Raw genomic sequence first — 19725 nt, 5'->3', positions numbered from 1 at the left:
CTCCTCCCTGATCCTTCTTTCTACTTTGTATTTTTAAAAAATAATAGAGTTCATATAAGAACCTCTACTTAGTTACATACAATTTCATGGTTTTAGAGCCATAGACATCTTTCAATTGATTATTTAAGTCAGTTCGATTCTGAAAGTTGTATATTTTACTAAAACACCTTTCTTAAATTCTAGTTTCTTGTTTCTCAATTTTTGAATTCCAAAAAAAATAAAAAATTATGAATCAAACTGATGAAAGTCTTAAAAATCTTAGAAAAAATTCAACACAACTATCTTATTCTACTCAATCCTCACATGCAGATGGTAACTCTGGACAAGCATCTGCACAAGTAATCGATCAAAATCATTCTTTTTACCTGCATATATCTGATGTAAGTTGCTATTTGGACTAGGTCAATGCGTATATATCTGTTAGATAGAAACAAGATGAATAATATTGATGAAACTTGGAAGAAAGAAAATTTTAATGTAGATCTTTGGGGAAAATAGGAGAAGGTAAATATTATTTTTATTTCTTGGATCATGAATATTGTTTCTAGATTTTTTGAGTGGTATTATATATTCATACAATGCTTGATTTGTATAGGAAGAACTTAAAGAAAGATTTGACAAAGTCAATGGTTCAAAAGCCTTTAGTTTGCATAGAGAAATTGCTACCATAACTCAAGGAACTATTATTATATCTTATCTATTTCATTAAGTTGAAAGATCTTTAGAATGACTTTTGAGTTACTTGAGCCTATTACTAATTGTTAATGCAATCATTTTAGGAATTTTATTTCTTATGTTCAAATGTAGAAATTGTATCAGTCATACTTATAAGCAAGAAGTCTGTCGTTATTAATGAATCTTTGTCTATAGTTAATTAGGCATATGCGATGATTATGAGTGATGAGAGCCATAAAGCTACTATGCCTACATCTACTGGCTTACTAGGTGATGCACCTAGCAATGCTGATTCTGCAGTTATGTATTCTAAAGCAGGCCCTTTTATATTAAAGAGAAACAAAGACTATACTCAAACATGTGATCACTGTAAAATGAAGGATCACATGAAAAACAATTGCTATAATGTTGTAGGGTATCTCCTGGACATTTTGCAAATTCAGGGTATTCTAGTCATGTGTTAAATTTCAACAAAAAGAAAAGTTATATTCTTGAAAATGGTAATGGATATTTCACTTACTATAATGCCTATCATGTGCAAGCAGAAGAAGGTGGTGTTGACAGTTGCTGGATGACTAATGTTGGTGTCAATATACCTGATAGAGGATAAGATCAAATGGTGGCCAATATTATGAGTCTGAATCTATAGACGAAAACAAGACAGAATCAGACATCAAATCTTGGTACATGTACCTTCCCCATGAATTAATATGAGCAACTATTGAAAATACTAAATAGATCAAAATTGATCATCTGCTAGTTCTAATATAGATAAAGTCACTGAAATTCCTAACAAATCAGTATGAGTTATGCACTCTTAGTACTTACTAATTCTGGTGACCGAATTATAGATACTGGGGCCACTAATCACATAGTATCTGATGTTAACATACTAGATAAATAGACTATCACTAAGAATTCTAATTCAAAAAAGGTGTTCCTACCTAATGGTGATATATATTTGGTTACACACAGTGGTGATAACTTTAAATCTGCACAGAACACATTGCATAATGTGTTTCACTTACCATAGTTCAAGTTCAACTTACTATCTGTTTTCAAGGCTTCTACTAAAGAATTATATTATGTTGTGTTGTTATATCTCGACTGAATATTTCAAAAATCTCTCAAATGAAAAGGTGAAGGTGATTGGTAGATAAAAAATGGACTCTACTTAATAAGAATGCAAATTATCTTACCAACTTAAATATAGTCTTGACTGCTAAAACTACTGAAGACAATCATTTTCTTGAACACTTAGATATCAAGCTATTACATAAATGATTTGGATATGTGTGTATATCTATACTCATATGATTATTCCTAAGAAACAACAAGTTATTGCATGTAGTAGATAAAAGCTCAGCCTATCCTTTTGCTAAGCAAGTTGGATGTCCTTTTCTTGCTAGTAGTATTCAAAGTAATAGTGTTTTTGACTTGATACATATGGATCTTTAGAGGTCTTATAAGACCCCTACAATAAAGGCTACAAGTATTTTTTTAATAATTATTGATAATTATTCAAGAATGACATGAATCTATTTGTTGAGATTAAAATATGATGTATGTGTTGTTATTCAATATTTTCTTACTTTTGTGCAAACACAATTTCATAAAACAATTAAAGTATGTAGAACTGAAAATAGTATAGAATTTGTAAATGAAATATGTAGTGCCAAGTTTAAGGAACAGGGTATTATACATCAAATAACCTAGCTTATTCTCCTCAGTAAAATGGCATAGCTGAGAGAAAACATAGGTATATACTAAAAGTCACTAGATGACTTAGACTTTAGAAAATATTTCTCTAAAATTTCAAGGTTAGTGTGTACTTGCAACTGTATTTATTATTAATAAACTACCTTCTTTTTCATTCATACTTCTCTTTAGGAGAAGCTTCACAACAGAAAATCATCTCTACTTTATTTTAGAATTTTTGGATGTCTATGTTTTGCAAAAATTCTTGCTCAACATGAAAAGTTACAATCTAGAAGTAGAAAAGTTGTGTTCATGGAATACTCAGAAAAACATAAATGATATCTTTTATATGATCTATGCAATAACTCTTTTTTTGATCATAGAGATGTAGTGTTTAAAGAAATTGAGTTTCCTTTTAAAAGTCATGCATCTGAGAAACCTCTTTTAACAATAATAACATATTCCTATCTGATGATCACTTGTGATTTCACTTTATATATTAACTAGTATACGTATCTGTGCGATGCACGGATAATATTAAAGTATTACTTGTAATAGTTTATATTGAAATATCTCTTTCAAGCAAGTTCAACCATATTATATTTAAGAAGTTTAACTATTATATTATTTGTCAATATAATGTAATGTAATCTGTATAGCTATAATATATTAAAAGTGTCTGGAAGTTCTCTGGCGGGTCAGGGTTGAGGTGGCTGACCAATTTGTTTAATAATATTTTCAAGTCAGCAAAGATGCCTGAGGCGTGGAGATGGAGCACGATGATTCCTTTATATAAGAACAAGGGTGACATTCAGAGTTGCAACAACTACCGGGATATCAAGTTGTTGAGTCACACGATGAAGATTTGAGAGAAGGTGGTAGAGTGGAGGTTGAGGAAGATTGTGTCTATTTCAGATAATCAATTTGGTTTTATGCCTGGTCGCTCCACGACTGAGGCAATTCACCTTGTGTAGAGACTGGCAGAGCAGTATAGAGAGAGGAAGAGGGATCTTTACATAGTGTTTATTGACTTGAAAAAGGGGTATGATAAGGTCCCTAGGGAGGTTCTTTGGAGATGCTTGGAGGCGAGGGAGGTCCCGATGGCGTACATCAGAGCAATTAAAGACATATATGAGGGAGCAAAGACTCGGCTAAGGATAGTGGAAGGAGATTCTGAGCATTTTTCGGTCTTGACAGGGTTGTACTAGGGATCAACTCTTAGTCCATTTTTATTCACTTTGGTGATGGATGTGTTGATGCGAAATATACAAGGCGAGGTGCCTTGGTGTATGCTTTTCGCGGATAATATACTTTTGATTGATGAGTCGCGATAAGGGGTTAATGATAAGCTGGAGGTTTGGAAACAAACCCTGGAGTCTAAAGGTTTCAGGTTGAGTAAGACCAAGATGGAGTACTTGGAGTGCAAGTTTAGTATTTCGAGGCAAGAGGAGGAGGTGGTAGTGAAGTTGGATTCTCAGGTGGTTTGCAATAGGGATAGTTTTAAGTATCTTGGGTCTACGATTTAGGAAAATAGAGAGATAAATGAGGTTGTCTCTCACCGTATTATGGAAGGTTGGATGAAATAGAGGCTCGCTTCGAGAATTTTATGCGATAGGAAGGTGCCCCCTAAGTTGAAAGGCAAATTCTATAGAGTTGCAGTTCGGCCTGCTATGTTGTATGGAGTAAAGTGTTAGTCGGTTAAGAATTATCATATCTAAAAGTTGAAGGTGGAGAAAATGAGGATGTTTCCTTGGAGTGTGGATTCACAAGGGCTGACAGGGTTAGAAATGAAATTATTCATGAGAAGGTGGGAATGGTGTCAGTGGAGGATAAAATGCGGAAAATAAGGTTGAGATGGTTTGTTCATGTGATGAGGAGAGACACGGATGCCCAGTTTGTAGGTGTGAGAGGTTGGCCTTGGGAGGTTTCAAATGGGGTAGGGGTAGGTCAAAAAAATACTGGAGAGAAGTGATTAAACGTGACATGGAGCAGTTACAGCTGACTGAGGACATGACCCTGGATAGGAAGATATGAAGGAAAAACATTAGGGTAGAGGGATAAGGGTATAGATGAATCGTAGGCAGTATTTATGTGGACTTTGGTGTCCTTTGTTTGGTAATGTATAAATTTTTTGTGGATATCGTGCCTATGTTATTTTATCGTGTTTTATGCTTTTGATGCTTTTGTATACTGCCTTTTATCTTGAGCCGAGGGTCTATCGAAAATAACCTCTCTACTTCTTTAGAGGTAGTGGTATGGACTGCGTACACTCTACCCTCCCCGGACCCCACTATGTGGGAATATACTGGGTTTGTTGTTGTTGTTGTATTAAAAGTGTGAAGGCCCTTAGAAAAGTGATTTGAACTTTTTGCCCTTTATTAACAAACTCTTCTTTAGACAAAACTGTCTTTTCACTATATTTTTTAATTTATTATTTAATTATTTTTTATTATATTAACTAGACTTTCTAAAATATATGAGACTCCTAAAATATATGGTAGAAGAATTAATTAATATTTTTAGACTTTCTAAAATATATGGTAGGAAAATTAATTAATATTTTCCTTTCTACTGTTCAATTAGAAAAATACTCCCAAAATAGGACTCTATTAGGGAAATATTTCTATAAATATTGAGATGTACGTTAAACTAGAGAACAAACCGGTTTGTCTATTGAGAAAATATGATTGATGCTCATCTAACTTGATTCGATTGCATGTCTAGATTTGTAGATGCTTGATTTTCTAACCCTCAACTTCTTCACTATTTTTGTCAGCATAATAGAATTCAACATGTGTGTATATATATATCTTCTTTTTTTCATTCAAACTCATTCTTTAGAGTCAAAAATTTCGCTTAGACAAGAATTAGTTGGATCAAAACTGAAGATTTGTGATCACTATTATATTTTTTTTATAGTTTACAGGTCGTAGATGAATGTCAGTTGGCTATTTAGTGTAATGTTTGAACTCATTAAAGTGAGGTATACGCGCAAAGCGCGTACACCTAAACTAGTATATATATACACACACGCGCACACGCACACCTCCATCTACATCACCACACTTCCATCCCTACCTCCACCTCCATCTCCACACCCTCACACCCACCCTCAAATTTATTTTAAAAAAAAAATAAAGGAAAAAGTGGAATTTGAAAAAGTGCAACCCCTCGTTCTACCCCACCCACCTACTCACTACCCCCTACCTCTAACTAAATTTGTATAAGTAAAAATAATCATGTAATTGAACAAAAATCTTTTATGTTTCATATTCTTTGTTATTATATTATTTACAACTTAAGAATTTCGGATTGTCAAAAATAATGTAAGTTTTTATTTTATTGTATTCATTTTTTTTCATTTAAAATTTATGAATGGTAATATGTGTATTATATAATTAAGTCATTGTATAGAAATTAGAATAAATAAATTTTACTATGCCAAAATACATAAAATATAAATTAAAAGAAGACTCTAAAATAATCTAATATGTTATAAGTAGTTATAATTTAAAATTCAAGTTAAATACTTTTACATCTATCAAACTATAATCTTATCTCATATTTTATTTTATTTTATTTTATTTTTTACTCGGATTAAAAAAATTACTAACCCATCTTAAGAATCAAAAGAATTTTCATAATGCATGTAATAGTCTTGAATATTATTCTTGAATATGAATTTTACATGAAAAAGTAAAATCATAAATTTTTATGCGAAAAATAATTTTAATGTGTAACTGTGCACATAATATTTAATTATATTATAAGCTACAACATTAAAAATTTACGGTGATTTTAACATTTTACGTTTTTTAATTAAAACATTACCAACAAAAGAAACTATCATTATAAAATTTAAGTTATTGCTTGTGTTTTAGTCATTACGATTTATTTTTTTTACTTTATCTATTAAACTTTTTTTAAAATGTAATGTTATCTATAAGAATGTCTTTCCACTACCAAAAAAACAGAGTTTAACAATAGATTTGTAGCAACAAGTACTTTCCATCGCTAATTAATGATGGAATTGCAAAAAAATAAAACTTTTGTTGCTAAATAATTGAAAATAAAATTAGTAGCCAAATTAGTGATGGATTAGCGACATAAAGTAAAATTTGTTGCTATATTTTGGTGGTAAATATTGGTGCCTTTATTTTGGTGACAAAATTAGCGACATAAAAGGTGAAATTTTTTTTTGACATGATGGATACAGAAATAGCAACGAAATTATTGTCACTAAAATTATTTTACCATTTTAAAAAATATATTAAGAATTTTTTATTAAATAATTAGCAACGGATAAAATATTTGTTGCGGAATCCGTCACCCTACCAATTAAATATTAGAAAAAATTCGTTTGTTTTACTTTGTTCCAACATATAGTATCCTCCGCCTCTTTTAAAAACAGGCTCTCCTTTTTCTTTTCTATTAATTAAGAAAAGGGAATCGCTCAATATCAATCGAAAAGGGCGCTCAATTTCGAATCTAAATTAGAGGTACAATTCTAAATTTCATAATGTGAGTTATTTTTCTCTTTCAATTTCTTAGTTTCTAAGTTAAAAGTCACTTGTAAATGATAGGTTTAAGATTGTTTGAGCTCTTTCACTTAGGGTTGTTTGATTATAGTGTTAAAAAGTTTGATAAGTGGTTATTTACTCAAAATGGAAACCGTATTTTTTCTCAGAATTTCTGTTTGTGGGGTTTTTGATATTTTCTGTTGCGTGTTTATTAATCTAAAATTTCTTCAATAGAATTTCTGTTTGTGTGGTTTAATTTTCACTTTTTTGCGTACACTGATTATGTTGGGTTCTATTTGTGGGTTGTTTGAGCTCTTTCACTTAAGGTTGTTTGATTATTGTGCTAAAAAGTTCTGTTAGTGGTTATTTAATCGAAATGGGAATAATATTTTTTCTCATAACTTCTATTTGTGGGTTTTTTTTGTATTTTCTGTTGCATGTTCATTAATCTCAAATTTCTTCAATAAAATTTCTATTTGTGTGGTTTAATTTTTATTTTTTGTGTACAATATTTATGTAAGGTTGTACTTAGTGTGTTGCATGTTCAAAAAAGTATGTTGTTGTTTTTCTTAATCTGATGGTGATGTTATGCTTTGGATTTTCAAGAGATCCATTAAGGATACCAGCAAGTGCCAGAAAGTGAGCTAGCAACTATCTGGTACTATAAAATTCTCCCTTTTAAATAATTTTTGATCAGTTTTTTCATATGTTTCTCTATTTCTGTTTGTGTTCTTGAGTATTCATGAAACTGTCTTTATTTTCTTTTACTTACCGATTGCTTGAAAAGAAGCAACCATGAACATTCTTATGCCTTAATAGTCCACATACAATTGAGGATTTATTTTTAATCTGATTCACCATTCAAATAAAATCAATTCATTTATTCTTAACTTTTGTGATGTAACTTTGTGTTAAAGTTGTAAGCTTTATTTATTTTTTTGCCAACAAAGTTGCAACTTATTTTTTGGTTTTGTTTAATGTTCTAATTTTAGGTATGTATTTTGCTGAAATTTGATGTTCTAATCTTGTTGTCGGGAGCTTTTGCCTCATGCCTTATGATTGTAAAGATAGAAGTTTCAATTTTGTTTGTAATTAAACTTTTTGCTAACCCTTATTAAGAAAGACAATGAATGATATGTTCTGTTTGTGATTTCTTATTTACTTAGCAAAAAATGACTGATATATTCTATTTCCTTGTAAAAATAGAAAGATATATTCTAGTTTGTTAAGATATTTAATTTTTTCTTCTCTTTAGTGATAATCCTGAATGTATGAATTATTAAAAAATAAAACTCTAACTGTGTTATTTATATCGACATTAATTGGAATATGAATAATCTAGAGCGTGGATGGATGTATGATAGGTTGGATGGACAAGGGGCTATAAAATCTAGATTCGTTACTGGTGTGAATAACTTTATCCAGTTTGCATGTTCTCAACAAAATTGCATGAGTGGTAACAACATTAGATGTCCATGTAAAAATATCGCAACATTAAATACAAGGATGTTGAAACTATTAGATATCACCTTCTTCATGATGAATTTTTTAAGGGCTATTTTGTTTGAAAACATCAAGGGAAAAAAATGTGATCGGTGAGATTTCTTTCGATAATAATTTGATCAATGTTTCTCAATTTGAATTGGGATATGATAATCCATATCGATAAATAATTTTGGATGATGCTGGTCCCAACTTTAAGCATGGTTTGAATTGGCAACCTTACAATAATATTGAATCTGGGTCATCTCATCCGTATGAGCCTTCAATTGAGGAGGAACATGAAACTTCGATGGAGGAGGAGCCTAATTTAGAGTACCAAAAATTTTATAAATTATTGTACTCTGCTGATACAAAATTATATCTTGGTTCTTCCCTCTCTCAACTTGCAGTAATCTCTCAAATGTTAAATATTAAGATGGAGAATACTATGTCACAGAGGGTTTTTAACCAAATGATGCAATTGTTTAAAGAGGCTTTACCAGAAGATAACCTATTGTTTGATAGTTATTATCAGACTAACAAGCTAGTGCGTAGCTTAGGTTTATTGGTTGAAAAGATTGACTGTTGTAAATCGGGATGTATGTTGTATTGGGAAGACCATGAACCTCTTACCTCTTGTAAATTTTGTGGAAAAGAGAAGTATAAGCGTCGAGTTGGCTCTTGTAAGAGGAAATTGGTCCTTTACAAAAGGATGTATTATTTTTCTTTGATTCCTAGATTGAAGAGATTATATGCATCCCATACTACAGCTGCTGACATAAGATGACATCATGAACATATAAAAGAGGATGGGGTAATGTGTCATCCATCAGACTCTGAAGCTTGGAAGAACTTCAACGAAAGTCATCATTTTTTGCCGATGAACTAAGAAATATAAGGTTGGGGTTATGTACTGATGGTTTCCAACCATTCAGTCAGTCTGGGAAAAAATATTCTTCATGGTCAGTAATCTTCACTCCATATAATTTACCTCCAAGAATGTGCATGAAAGAGGCTTATATGTTCTTAATTGTCATTGTTCCAGGGCCAAACAATCCCAAACATAAAATTGATGTTTATCTACAGCCTCTAATAAATAAACTGACCTTGTTGTGGGAGAAAGGTGTAGAAGCATTTGATATCTCCAAAAAACAAAATTTTCAATTGAGGGCAGCTTTGATGTGGACAATTAGTGACTTTTCAGCATATTCGATGTTATCAGGATGGAGTACTTCAGGTAAGTTTGCTTGTCCTTATTGTATGGAGGTAACACAATACTTCAGATTATAATATGGTCAGAAAATATCATGGTTTGACTATCACAGAATATTCCTTGATCAACATCATCCATTAAGGAGAGATCATAAAAACTTTCTCAAAGGTCAGACTATCAAAAGATCACCACCACCCTACAGAACTGGAAAAGAGATATTAAATTAAATTTGTGATTTGGGGATAAGAAAAGTAACAGAGTTAGATACAGAAGAAGTTAATCAGAGAATTGTAGTTCTTGTGGATGGGAAAAGTGAAACATCTTTTAGGATTTGCCTTATTGGAGTTCTAACATGATTTGACATAAACTCGATGTCATGCATATTGATAAAAACTTCTTTGATAATGTATTTAATACAGTCCTCAATATTGATAAGAAAACCAAAGACAATCTACAAGCTCGTCTAGATATGGTCAATTATTATGATCGACCTTAGTTGGCAAAGGATGCTTCTGAAAAATATCCCAAAGCTGTATATACAATAGACAAGGAAGCAAGCACTATCTTGTTCAATTGGGTGAAAGACTTAAAATTTCTAGATAGGTATGTTTCAAATTTGGGTAGATATCCAAACACAACAGCGAAAAGGTTATTTGGCATGAAAAGTCATGATTATCATGTGTTCATGCAACGATTGATGCCTATTTCTTTTCGTGAAATACTTCCAAGTAATGTATGGTAGGCCCTTACAGAATTGAGCTTATTCTTTAAAGATCTCACATCGACTACTCTCCGAGTGGATGACATGGAGAGATTACAGGGAGACATTCCACAAATTTTGTGCAAGTTAGAATATATATTTCCTCTTGGGTTCTTTGACTCAATGGAACATCTGCCCGTGCACCTTTCATATGAAGCAAAGATTACTGAACCTGTACAATATCGATGGATGTATCCTTTTGAAAGAAAATGCAAAAATTCATGTTGAACATGTGATAATTATGTTATTATTAACTTTTCAAATATAATGGTTTATCCATTTTTCTATTTAGGTATCTTGGAACTCTTAAAAGAATGATTAGGAATAAAGTAAGTGTTGAGGGTTTTATATGTGAAGCTTAATTGATGACAGAGTCAACACTATTATTTTTCATTATTATGAACCACATGTCATGACACGCAATCATAATGTGGATCGTATTGATGATGGTGGTATTGTGGAAGATGTTGAAGGAAATTTATCAATATTCACCCATTCCGATCGATTATGAGGAGAATAAAAAAAGAGGAATCTAACTCTTAAAGAAATCAAGGCTGCCCAAACTTATATTTTGCTAAATTATGAAGAGGTTGAGCCATTTGTGAGGTAACAAAATTTAGTTGTATCAAATTAATTTTATAAGCATATTCATATATCATGACTTGAAATTGAACTTATGTTCTTTATATGAAGTATGTTTGTACAATATTTGCAAAAAGAATTTTCAAATGTCTCTCAAGATCAAATAAATAAGAGCCTTCAAGCAAATTTCTCTATATGGTTCAAGGAATATGTATGGCTTCAAAAATTAATATCTTCTATACAATTATGCACTTAAATTGACTTATGAAATTTAACTAAATTTTATAATCTTCTAAATAGGTCCGACTCAAACATATTGATAATGAATTCCTACGTAGTCTTTCTTGTGAACCATTGATAGGTGCTACATCTTATTCAGTGTATTTTGTTTATGGATACAAGTTTCATACAGACTTTTATGGTAGTGTAAGATCAACAATGAACAGTGGAGTTTGTATCTCAGATCCAAATTTTGGTAATTTTTATGGACGGATAAAAGAGATTATAGAAGTGGAATACCGTGAAGCACCTTTAAAGCGAACTATACTATTCAAATGTGAATGGTTTGACCCAACTATGGATGTTGGTGTTAAAAACCGTAATCAGTATAAATTGATTAATATTAACTATTGTCACCGATATAAAAAATATGAACCATTTATTCTGGCAGTGCAAGCAACTCAAGTATGTTATGTGTCTTATCCTAGCAAAAAAAGGACAAGGATGATTGGGTAGCTGTATTGAAGATCGAACCTCGAAATGTTGTTGAATTACCCAATGAGGAAATTGAGACAGCTGCAGAACTGAATATTTTATTTCAAGTTAAAGAAGTTCAAGTCTATGAGATTGACATGAATGTTGCCACAAATTAAAGTATACACTTACATGATCGAAATGGTGGCTTAATTGAAATGGACGAACTTATTGATGATGGTTTATTGCAAGAGCATCATGAGATCCAAGAGGATGCTACAGAAAAAGAGTATGAAACTGAGGAAACTGAGGATGATGAAGAGGAAAATTTTGAAGAAGACACAGATAATGATTAGTGCTTGATAAAAAAATATGTTATTGTATCTTAATTTTATTTTGTGAGCAGTAATTTTGTCGGACTAGTATCATTTTCTTTGTCTCTACTCGTTGTTTACTCAAAACTTATTGTTGCAACTGATTTTAGGCTCTGTTTCTCAATTTTTGACTCTTTTATTTCTCATCCATGTTTTTAGGCTACAACTGTGCTTTCTCTTTGCTTACAAGTTTTTTTTAAAGACGTAAAAATTGATGTTAAAAAGTAGATTATCTACCATCTCTGATCCCCCTCTGTATGTGTTGTGAGTATCTTGTAATTAGACAGGATTTAGTGTACATATTTATTGCAGATTTGACTGGTCTAAAAGAGAAAGATGAGCCATTCTTTTTTGGATCAGATTTGTGCTTTTACATTTTTTGATACCTTATCTACATATTGTTGTTTGGTTCTCTTGGTATTATTCCGTTTGCATCTTATATCCACTTAACTAATACAGTTTTTTATAGATATGGCTAGAGGTAGAGGTCAAGGTCACGAAAGCACAAGATGTGTAGGCAAGTCTGTAGCTAAAAGTAATCCTGATGTTACTGCAACTATACCTACTATTCCCACTTCTACTATTGTTAGTCCTCAAGCTGGTGTTAGTCCTTAAGCTGATGGCATGGGTGGTCAAAATGATACAAATCAAGTTCAGCCATTGATTCCTCAAATTACATCAACAGTTCAAACTTTTGGTGATGGTAGTAACCCTACAATACCTAAATCATCTTCCACTGCTCCAAATCAGATCAACATAACAGTTGAAAGTACATTTACTCTAAGGAACCAAATAGGTGAGGGTCTTAACCAATCGACTTCATCATTAAAAATGGATGAATATAATTAAATTATGGTCTTTTTGCTTTCTGTGTATATATATATATGTTTTAGTTTTTTCTGGTTGATGATCTGTTATTGGTTCTTGATTTGGGAGGAGTTCTTGTGAGCAGAATTACAATAAGAGTATTTTGTAGCAGTTTGGTGGTTTTGTTGGTGGTTCTTGATATGAGTATTTTTGTGGTTCTATTGGTTGTTTTTGTTCTGTTGGTGGTTCTTGATCTGTTGTTGGTTTTTTATTTGAGCATTTTTGTGGTTCTGTTGGTGGTTCTTGATCTGTTGGTGGTTTTTATTGTGAGTATTTTAGTGGTTCTATTGGTGGTTTTTGTTCTGTTGTTGGTTCTTGATCTGTTGTTGGTTCTTAATTTGAGAGAAGTTCTTGTGGACAAAATTACAATAGGAATATTTTATAGCATTTTGGTGGTTCTGTTGGTGGTTCTTGATCTGTTGGTGCTTCTTGTTATGAGTATTTTGGTGGTTCTGTTGGTGGTTATTATTATATTGGTGGTTCTTGATTTGTTGTTGGTTCTTATTGTTAGTATTCCAGTGTTACATGGGATTCCAGAATTACAGTGAGGTATGTTGTTGTGAGGTATTTTGTAGGATTCTAGTGTTACATAGGATTCCAAAATTATACTATTATATGTTGTTGTGAGTTTTTCTGTACAATTTGCATCTTATTTCTACTTTAACAAGTACATTTTTTTTAATAGATATGACTCGAGGTAGAGGTACAGGTCGAGGAAGCATAGTGCATGTAGGCAAGTCAGCAGCTAGGAGTAATATTCCTGTTCTTACTGCAAACATGCCTACTATTCCCACTCCTGCTGTTACGCCTCAAGCATCTGGTGACATAGGTGGTCCAACTTCTAATCATGGTAGTAACCCTACAACACCTGAATCATCTCCCACTTCTCCAAATCAGAGCAACCCAATAGTTCTAGGTACGTCTTCACAAACCAACCAAGTAGGTGAAGACGTATCTCGTAGCAACATAAATGGAGAAAGTAATTCCAGTAGAACCTATGTGCGGACCCTTGTTACTATAACTTCTGCAGGGTTAGTCCATTTTTTCTATTATTATTATTATATATTATTTTTTATTTATAATAGACCTCTAAATAATCTCGTCACATTGATACGGATTACAACCTTCTAAAGCATGCTCCAATAGCATACACGAGTCTTTCAAAAGTGAACTTTATCACAATGGAATCAATTGGAAAGGTGTCGCATGTGATATAAAAGATGGCTATTTTGGGGAATTCAAGGTATACATCTTCATCATAATTGAGTTTTTAAAGTGTATTCACTTTTATAAATACAATATTAATGTGTTATTATGGAAATTTATTTCAGAAACACTTCTATTGGGATTCTTCCATTAGTGATGCTGCAGTAAAGAAACAGTGGCAAATTAAGGCAGCAATTGTGTATAGAAATTTCATTGCTAAACTTAAAGACAAAGGGATTAGTCAAGATTTTAGACATGAAGATGTCTGGGAAAGCTGGCAGCGACTTTGGAAAGATCCTAAGTGTGTTGAAAAGTCAAAAATAAATGCACAGAATCATCGTGGTGGCAAAGAAGTTGCTGTTGGAACTAACACGGGAGGATCTATCTCAATTGGAGAGTATCAAAAGAGACTTGTAAGTATATATTTCAAGTACTACCCCCTAATTTCTTTCAATGGGAATATGTTAGCTGGTTTCATAGTCCCTTATAGCTCTATAGTGGTAGAAAATGTAATCTGCATTACAGCAAGTTCTACTATTATATTGACATTGAGTTTAAAGTATATTTATCCTTGTGTGGTGGGTGTTGCTTCTCTCATGTGTTGCGTGTTAATCTTGTGGCTGCTTCTCTCATGTATTGACATTGAGTTTGAAGTAGATTTATCCAAATTGACATTGTGGCTGCTGATATTGTGGCAACTTTTAAAAAAATTTCCTTGTAGTAATTTTTTATATGAAAATAGTATGCGGGTGTTAGGATGAAATTTTCCTACCGTTTTTATAAAAACAGTATGTATGCATTTCCCACATTTTGCTGCCTATATGGAAATTTTTCCATTTCCCACGTTGTGTTGTCCATGCATATGTATTTCTCACATTGTCCCTTGTATGAAACCATGTTGATTTCTTTCCCTTATATTAGTTGTTGATGTTGTTGTATTGAAAGTTTAAAATAGTGAGTTATACTTTAATATGTGAAATGAATGGTCCAGTAGTTTCGTTGTAGTACAATGCTCAAAACTTCTTTTTTACAAGCTGCTGAAATAGGTCGATATCCAACACCAAGTGAGTTACATTTGCATCTTCACACACATGGTCATGATGAAAAATCTTTCATTGATGAACGTTCACGAATCATCCATGTTAGACTAAATCTTAATATAGTAGTTTACTTAATTCGTATTTTTTTAGTTTAAAGTAGTTTTTCATATCTAATCATTTTTAAGTACAATCCGTTATAATTTCACTTCCTCTATTATAGGAAAGATATGAAGAAATATTACGAGAAAAAATATTTTCAGAAACTAATATTGATCAAATTAAAGCATATTACCAAACTGCCGGAGGAGAAAAAAAGCGAAGAGTATTTGGTCTTGGATCTGAAGCAAAAAGCTACTATGGGCAAACTCTTTGTGTTTCTTGTGGAAAGACTTCATCTTCAGCTTCTCATTAATCGGAATCAGCTGCAGATTTGGATTTGAATGACTTTGTGAATCGACTAATTCCCGCACTTAAAAATCAATTTATTCCTATTGTCATTGAGGAGGTACGAAAGTTGATTTCTTTACGATCAGTTGTGACACCTCAAAGCTACTACTTTGGACGATCTTGATTCCTTAGATGATGATTGCAATCTTAATCAGTTGTGATACTTTTAACGATCAGAGCATTGATTTTTGATGGTCTATTTTGTTAAAATGTTTAAAATTGTGCAACAACAATATACACTTCATGGATGTGGGTTCTTTTAAGAATAATTCGTAGATGTTTGGTACTATGGATGATTTGAACATAATTGTGTTTAGATTTTGCTATCTTTGATATTTTGGATGGTGTGGGTTCTTTTAAGGATAGTTGGTAGATGTTTGGTACTATGGATGTTTTGGACATAATTACGTGTTTAGATGTTGCTATGTTTGGTATTGTGGATGTTTAGATTTTGCCATCTATATATGTGGGTTCTTTTATATGAATATTGGATATTTTAAGAAAATTTATCTATATATGTAGGTTCATTTATATGAATGTTGAATAGTTTAAGAATTTTATAATGTGCTTTTAATATGATTCAATACGGTGTATTTAAAGTACAAATCAAAAAGGTTTTGGAAGAAAACTAATGATGACAGATTTAGTGATAAATTTCATCATTGCCAAAGAAAACACATTTGCAACGGATTGAGAAAAATTATCTTTTGTCACAAAAAATTGGGAACCAAATAACAAAATTTATAACGACGGATTAGCAATAAAATACTTGATCACGAAATAATCAAAATGACGAAATACATTATGAAATTAGTAACGACATTTATAAATATAACAATGAAAATATTCGTTGCTACAAATGGCAACGGATATAGGTCGTCTCTATGACGTTGCAAAATTGGCAATGAATTTCATTTTTTTCATTGCTAAAAGGTTAGCAACGAGCAAAATAGTAACGACATATATTCTGTCGTTGATCCATCTCTAAATCGATATTGCAATGGATATATGTTGATTAATAACATATTTTGTCTATTGCTAAACACTGTTTTTTATAGTGTTCTTATCATCAAAACATTCTAATCTCAAATTCAAATAAAAATCAATAAACGATCACAACTTAAATTTTATCTAATATTTAAAGTTTATTAAATTTGATTTGCTTTTTTGGATTAAAAAAAATCATTGAAGATAACCTTTTCTAAAAAATAATTAGAGAATGATTATGTAACATTGACTTAAATTGTGTACATATGTTAAATAATTCACTGAATATTTGTAAACAATAAATCTAAACCTAATAAATTGAATGGTTGGTGTGAAATTTCAAACTTGAACTCATAATATTTAAGTTTTGAATTCAATATAAAGTCTCATAACATCATATTAAATAATTAATTCATCCCCAAAAAATAGAAACACATAAATTAATATGACCATTCATTTATTAAAAATAAATTATATGAAAATCATAACAAAAGTTATCATTTTAAAAGAGTCAACTTAACTTCTCAATTAAAGATGATTTTATTTTTCATTTACGTAATTGAATTTTATTTTTATCAGAATCAAATGACCAAAATAATATTACTTACTTGTATTCAAGCTTGAATATAGTAAAAGTAAATTAATCTGTAATAACATCATCAGTCATATGCATATAAAAAGGAGAAATGTTAAATTTCTAAAAAAAATCATAGATAAAACTAATCTCTCTCTCTCTCTCTCTCTCTATCTATCTATCTATATATATATATATATATATATATATATATATATATATATAATCAAAATGAAAATCAAGACAAGAAGCCACGTGGCAGCACAAAAATAAGTCTAAGTGATAATTTTAAGACAAAGTTAAAAAGAATGTAATAAAAACTTTTAATTGAAAGATTAAGTATTTGAATTCGAAATACATTATCTCTTTTTTTAAAAAAAAATATATTATTTTAATAATAGAAATTCATAATTGAAAAGTCCTTGTAGGGTCTTACTATTTCAAAGTTATATCTTATAAAATTTAAATATTATATATAGTTTATTCACATACTAATAATAATAATAATAATAATAATAATAATAAAAATAATAATAATAATAATAATAATAATTTTTGAATGTGTCTTACACAAAATGAGTAGTGTGTTTAATACAAAATGAGTAGTATGTTTCAATAGGAATAAAATCCATCTGTATTTTTTAAAATTTGAATTGATACAGATATCTCTCAACAATATCAATCTCATTTTAATTTAAGATAAAATAATTTCAAACTCAAAAGTGTAAGTTATAAGATAATTATGATATTTTAAAATCCTATCTTTTTTAACAAATTAATATCACAATAAGTAAAAAAAGAAAAGTATATGTTTTCAAAATTAGTAAAACAAAAAGATAATTTTACAAAAAAATCAAATTATAAAATAATTTATTTGAATTTTTTCGTAAAATAAATTTATTTATAAATAATAAGAAAAAGGTCTTTTTAATCTTTGTGTTTTTTTTATTTGTTTCTGTAGACACGTAATTTTGTCCCTACGAAAGATTAATTTACCCAATGTTACCTTATCCTACCGTGTACCCTTATCCATGTTATTATATCCTCACAAAATACAAAAAAAAATAACAAACCTTGTCTTATCCTAATATTCTAACAACCCACCCAACTAAAAATTGACAACACATCGTAACCCCTACCCCTCCTACCCCTACCCCACATAACCACCCCTCCCCCACATTTCTTTGACACAAAGAAAAGAGCATATACACTCCATCTTTTCCATTTTTTTTGGGGAAGGGGGGGGGGGATATACACATACACACAGATTGACAAAAATCGCACGCACAGATTGACAAAAATCGTACACACACTCACAAAATCACCGAAAAATCGAAACAACTTCACAATCGATACAACATATACCCATAGCTCCATTTTCTCCATTTTTTCCATTGAAGCACATATACACACAGCTACAAGATCACATGCACACACAGATCTAAACAACGTTTTGCTCTATTAAATGTTGTACATACATAAATCAAAAAAAATGGAGAGAAGATTGAGAGTGTGAGATAGAGAATCGAGAGAGAGAGGGAGAATGAAAGGGAGAAAACACATTTTGGTCCTATTTTTCAGCGAAATTATCGCCGGAATTGTCAATTGAAGAACACTTCCAATTCTCGAATGTTACTGTTTCGGCGGGTTCTCATCGAAAAACATATCATTCGTCAAAAATTCATCAAAATCTGACCCGTTTATCAGTCAAATCTCATTGGAAGTTCAAAAATCAACCAAAACCTCTTTTCCCGTCACTGTCTAAAGCTCACCGAGGGTGACGACAAGAACCCAGACCCAATTCCGGCGAGTTTCGTATGAGGTTAGTTGGAAATCGGAGATTTATGGTTTGAGTTGAGATTTTTGTTATGTTATGATTTCTGTTCGAGTTTGTGGGTCTCGATATCGAGTTGGTATCGTTCATTCTGAGATTTTTCCTTGGTTTTCAAATCTGTCCTGGTGGTATTTTTCAATATTGAGTTGAGTTTGGTCGTTGTTGGGATTTGGTTCAAGGTTTACGGGTGCAGACTCTCTTTATTCGAATAATATTGTGTTCGGAATCTTCAAATTGAGGTTCAATTCTCATCTCTCCCTTTATTTTAATTTTGGTGTGATTGTGGATGTGATTTGATAACTTTAATCCATTTGTTTGGATGATTTGGGTGACTTTGGATGTTGTTTGCTTTTGAATAATTGCTCTCGATGTTAAATGTGATGACAATTTGAGTTTGAGATTGTATTAAACATGAAATAGGGGTGGGAATAAAAAATTAATAAAATTGAACGTTGGTTAATTTAACCCATTGATTGTTGTTGATTGGAAACGGATGTTAATTTGGACAACCCCAATAATGTCATGTCTTAGGCCGAAAACTTAATAGACAAAATGGTAGGTCGGGTAAGCAAATCTAGAAATTGTGGGTTGATTGAATGGTTTGATTTTATCACTTTTGAATCAATTGTATAATTCGGCCGGGGAATGCCCCGAAGTATCTGTATATATTTATTCACCGGGGAATGCCCCGAGGTATCTTGTACCCGAAGGACATTCGTGATGAAGGCCCGAGGCGTCGGGTAGAGCATTAGTCTAGAATTAATTTAGAGTAG

General features: G+C 31.4%; 1 protein-coding gene across 1 annotated transcript; it reads left to right on the top strand.

The window, feature by feature from the left end:
- The first annotated feature begins 13551 nt into the window (after positions 1-13551).
- LOC107874347 lies at positions 13552-15522 on the top strand. The gene is made up of 4 exons (XM_047414377.1): positions 13552-13895; positions 14011-14107; positions 14196-14483; positions 15331-15522. Exons 1-4 carry the CDS (start codon positions 13552-13554, stop codon positions 15520-15522), a joined length of 921 nt encoding a protein of 306 aa, XP_047270333.1.
- Positions 15523-19725: the final 4203 nt, after the last annotated feature.

Source organism: Capsicum annuum, chromosome 6 (genome assembly GCF_002878395.1).
Source record: "Capsicum annuum cultivar UCD-10X-F1 chromosome 6, UCD10Xv1.1, whole genome shotgun sequence".
Classification (NCBI taxonomy): domain Eukaryota; kingdom Viridiplantae; phylum Streptophyta; class Magnoliopsida; order Solanales; family Solanaceae; genus Capsicum; species Capsicum annuum.
The sequence above is the reverse complement of the archived record's forward strand: the minus strand, read 5'-3'. Positions and strand labels throughout refer to the sequence as shown.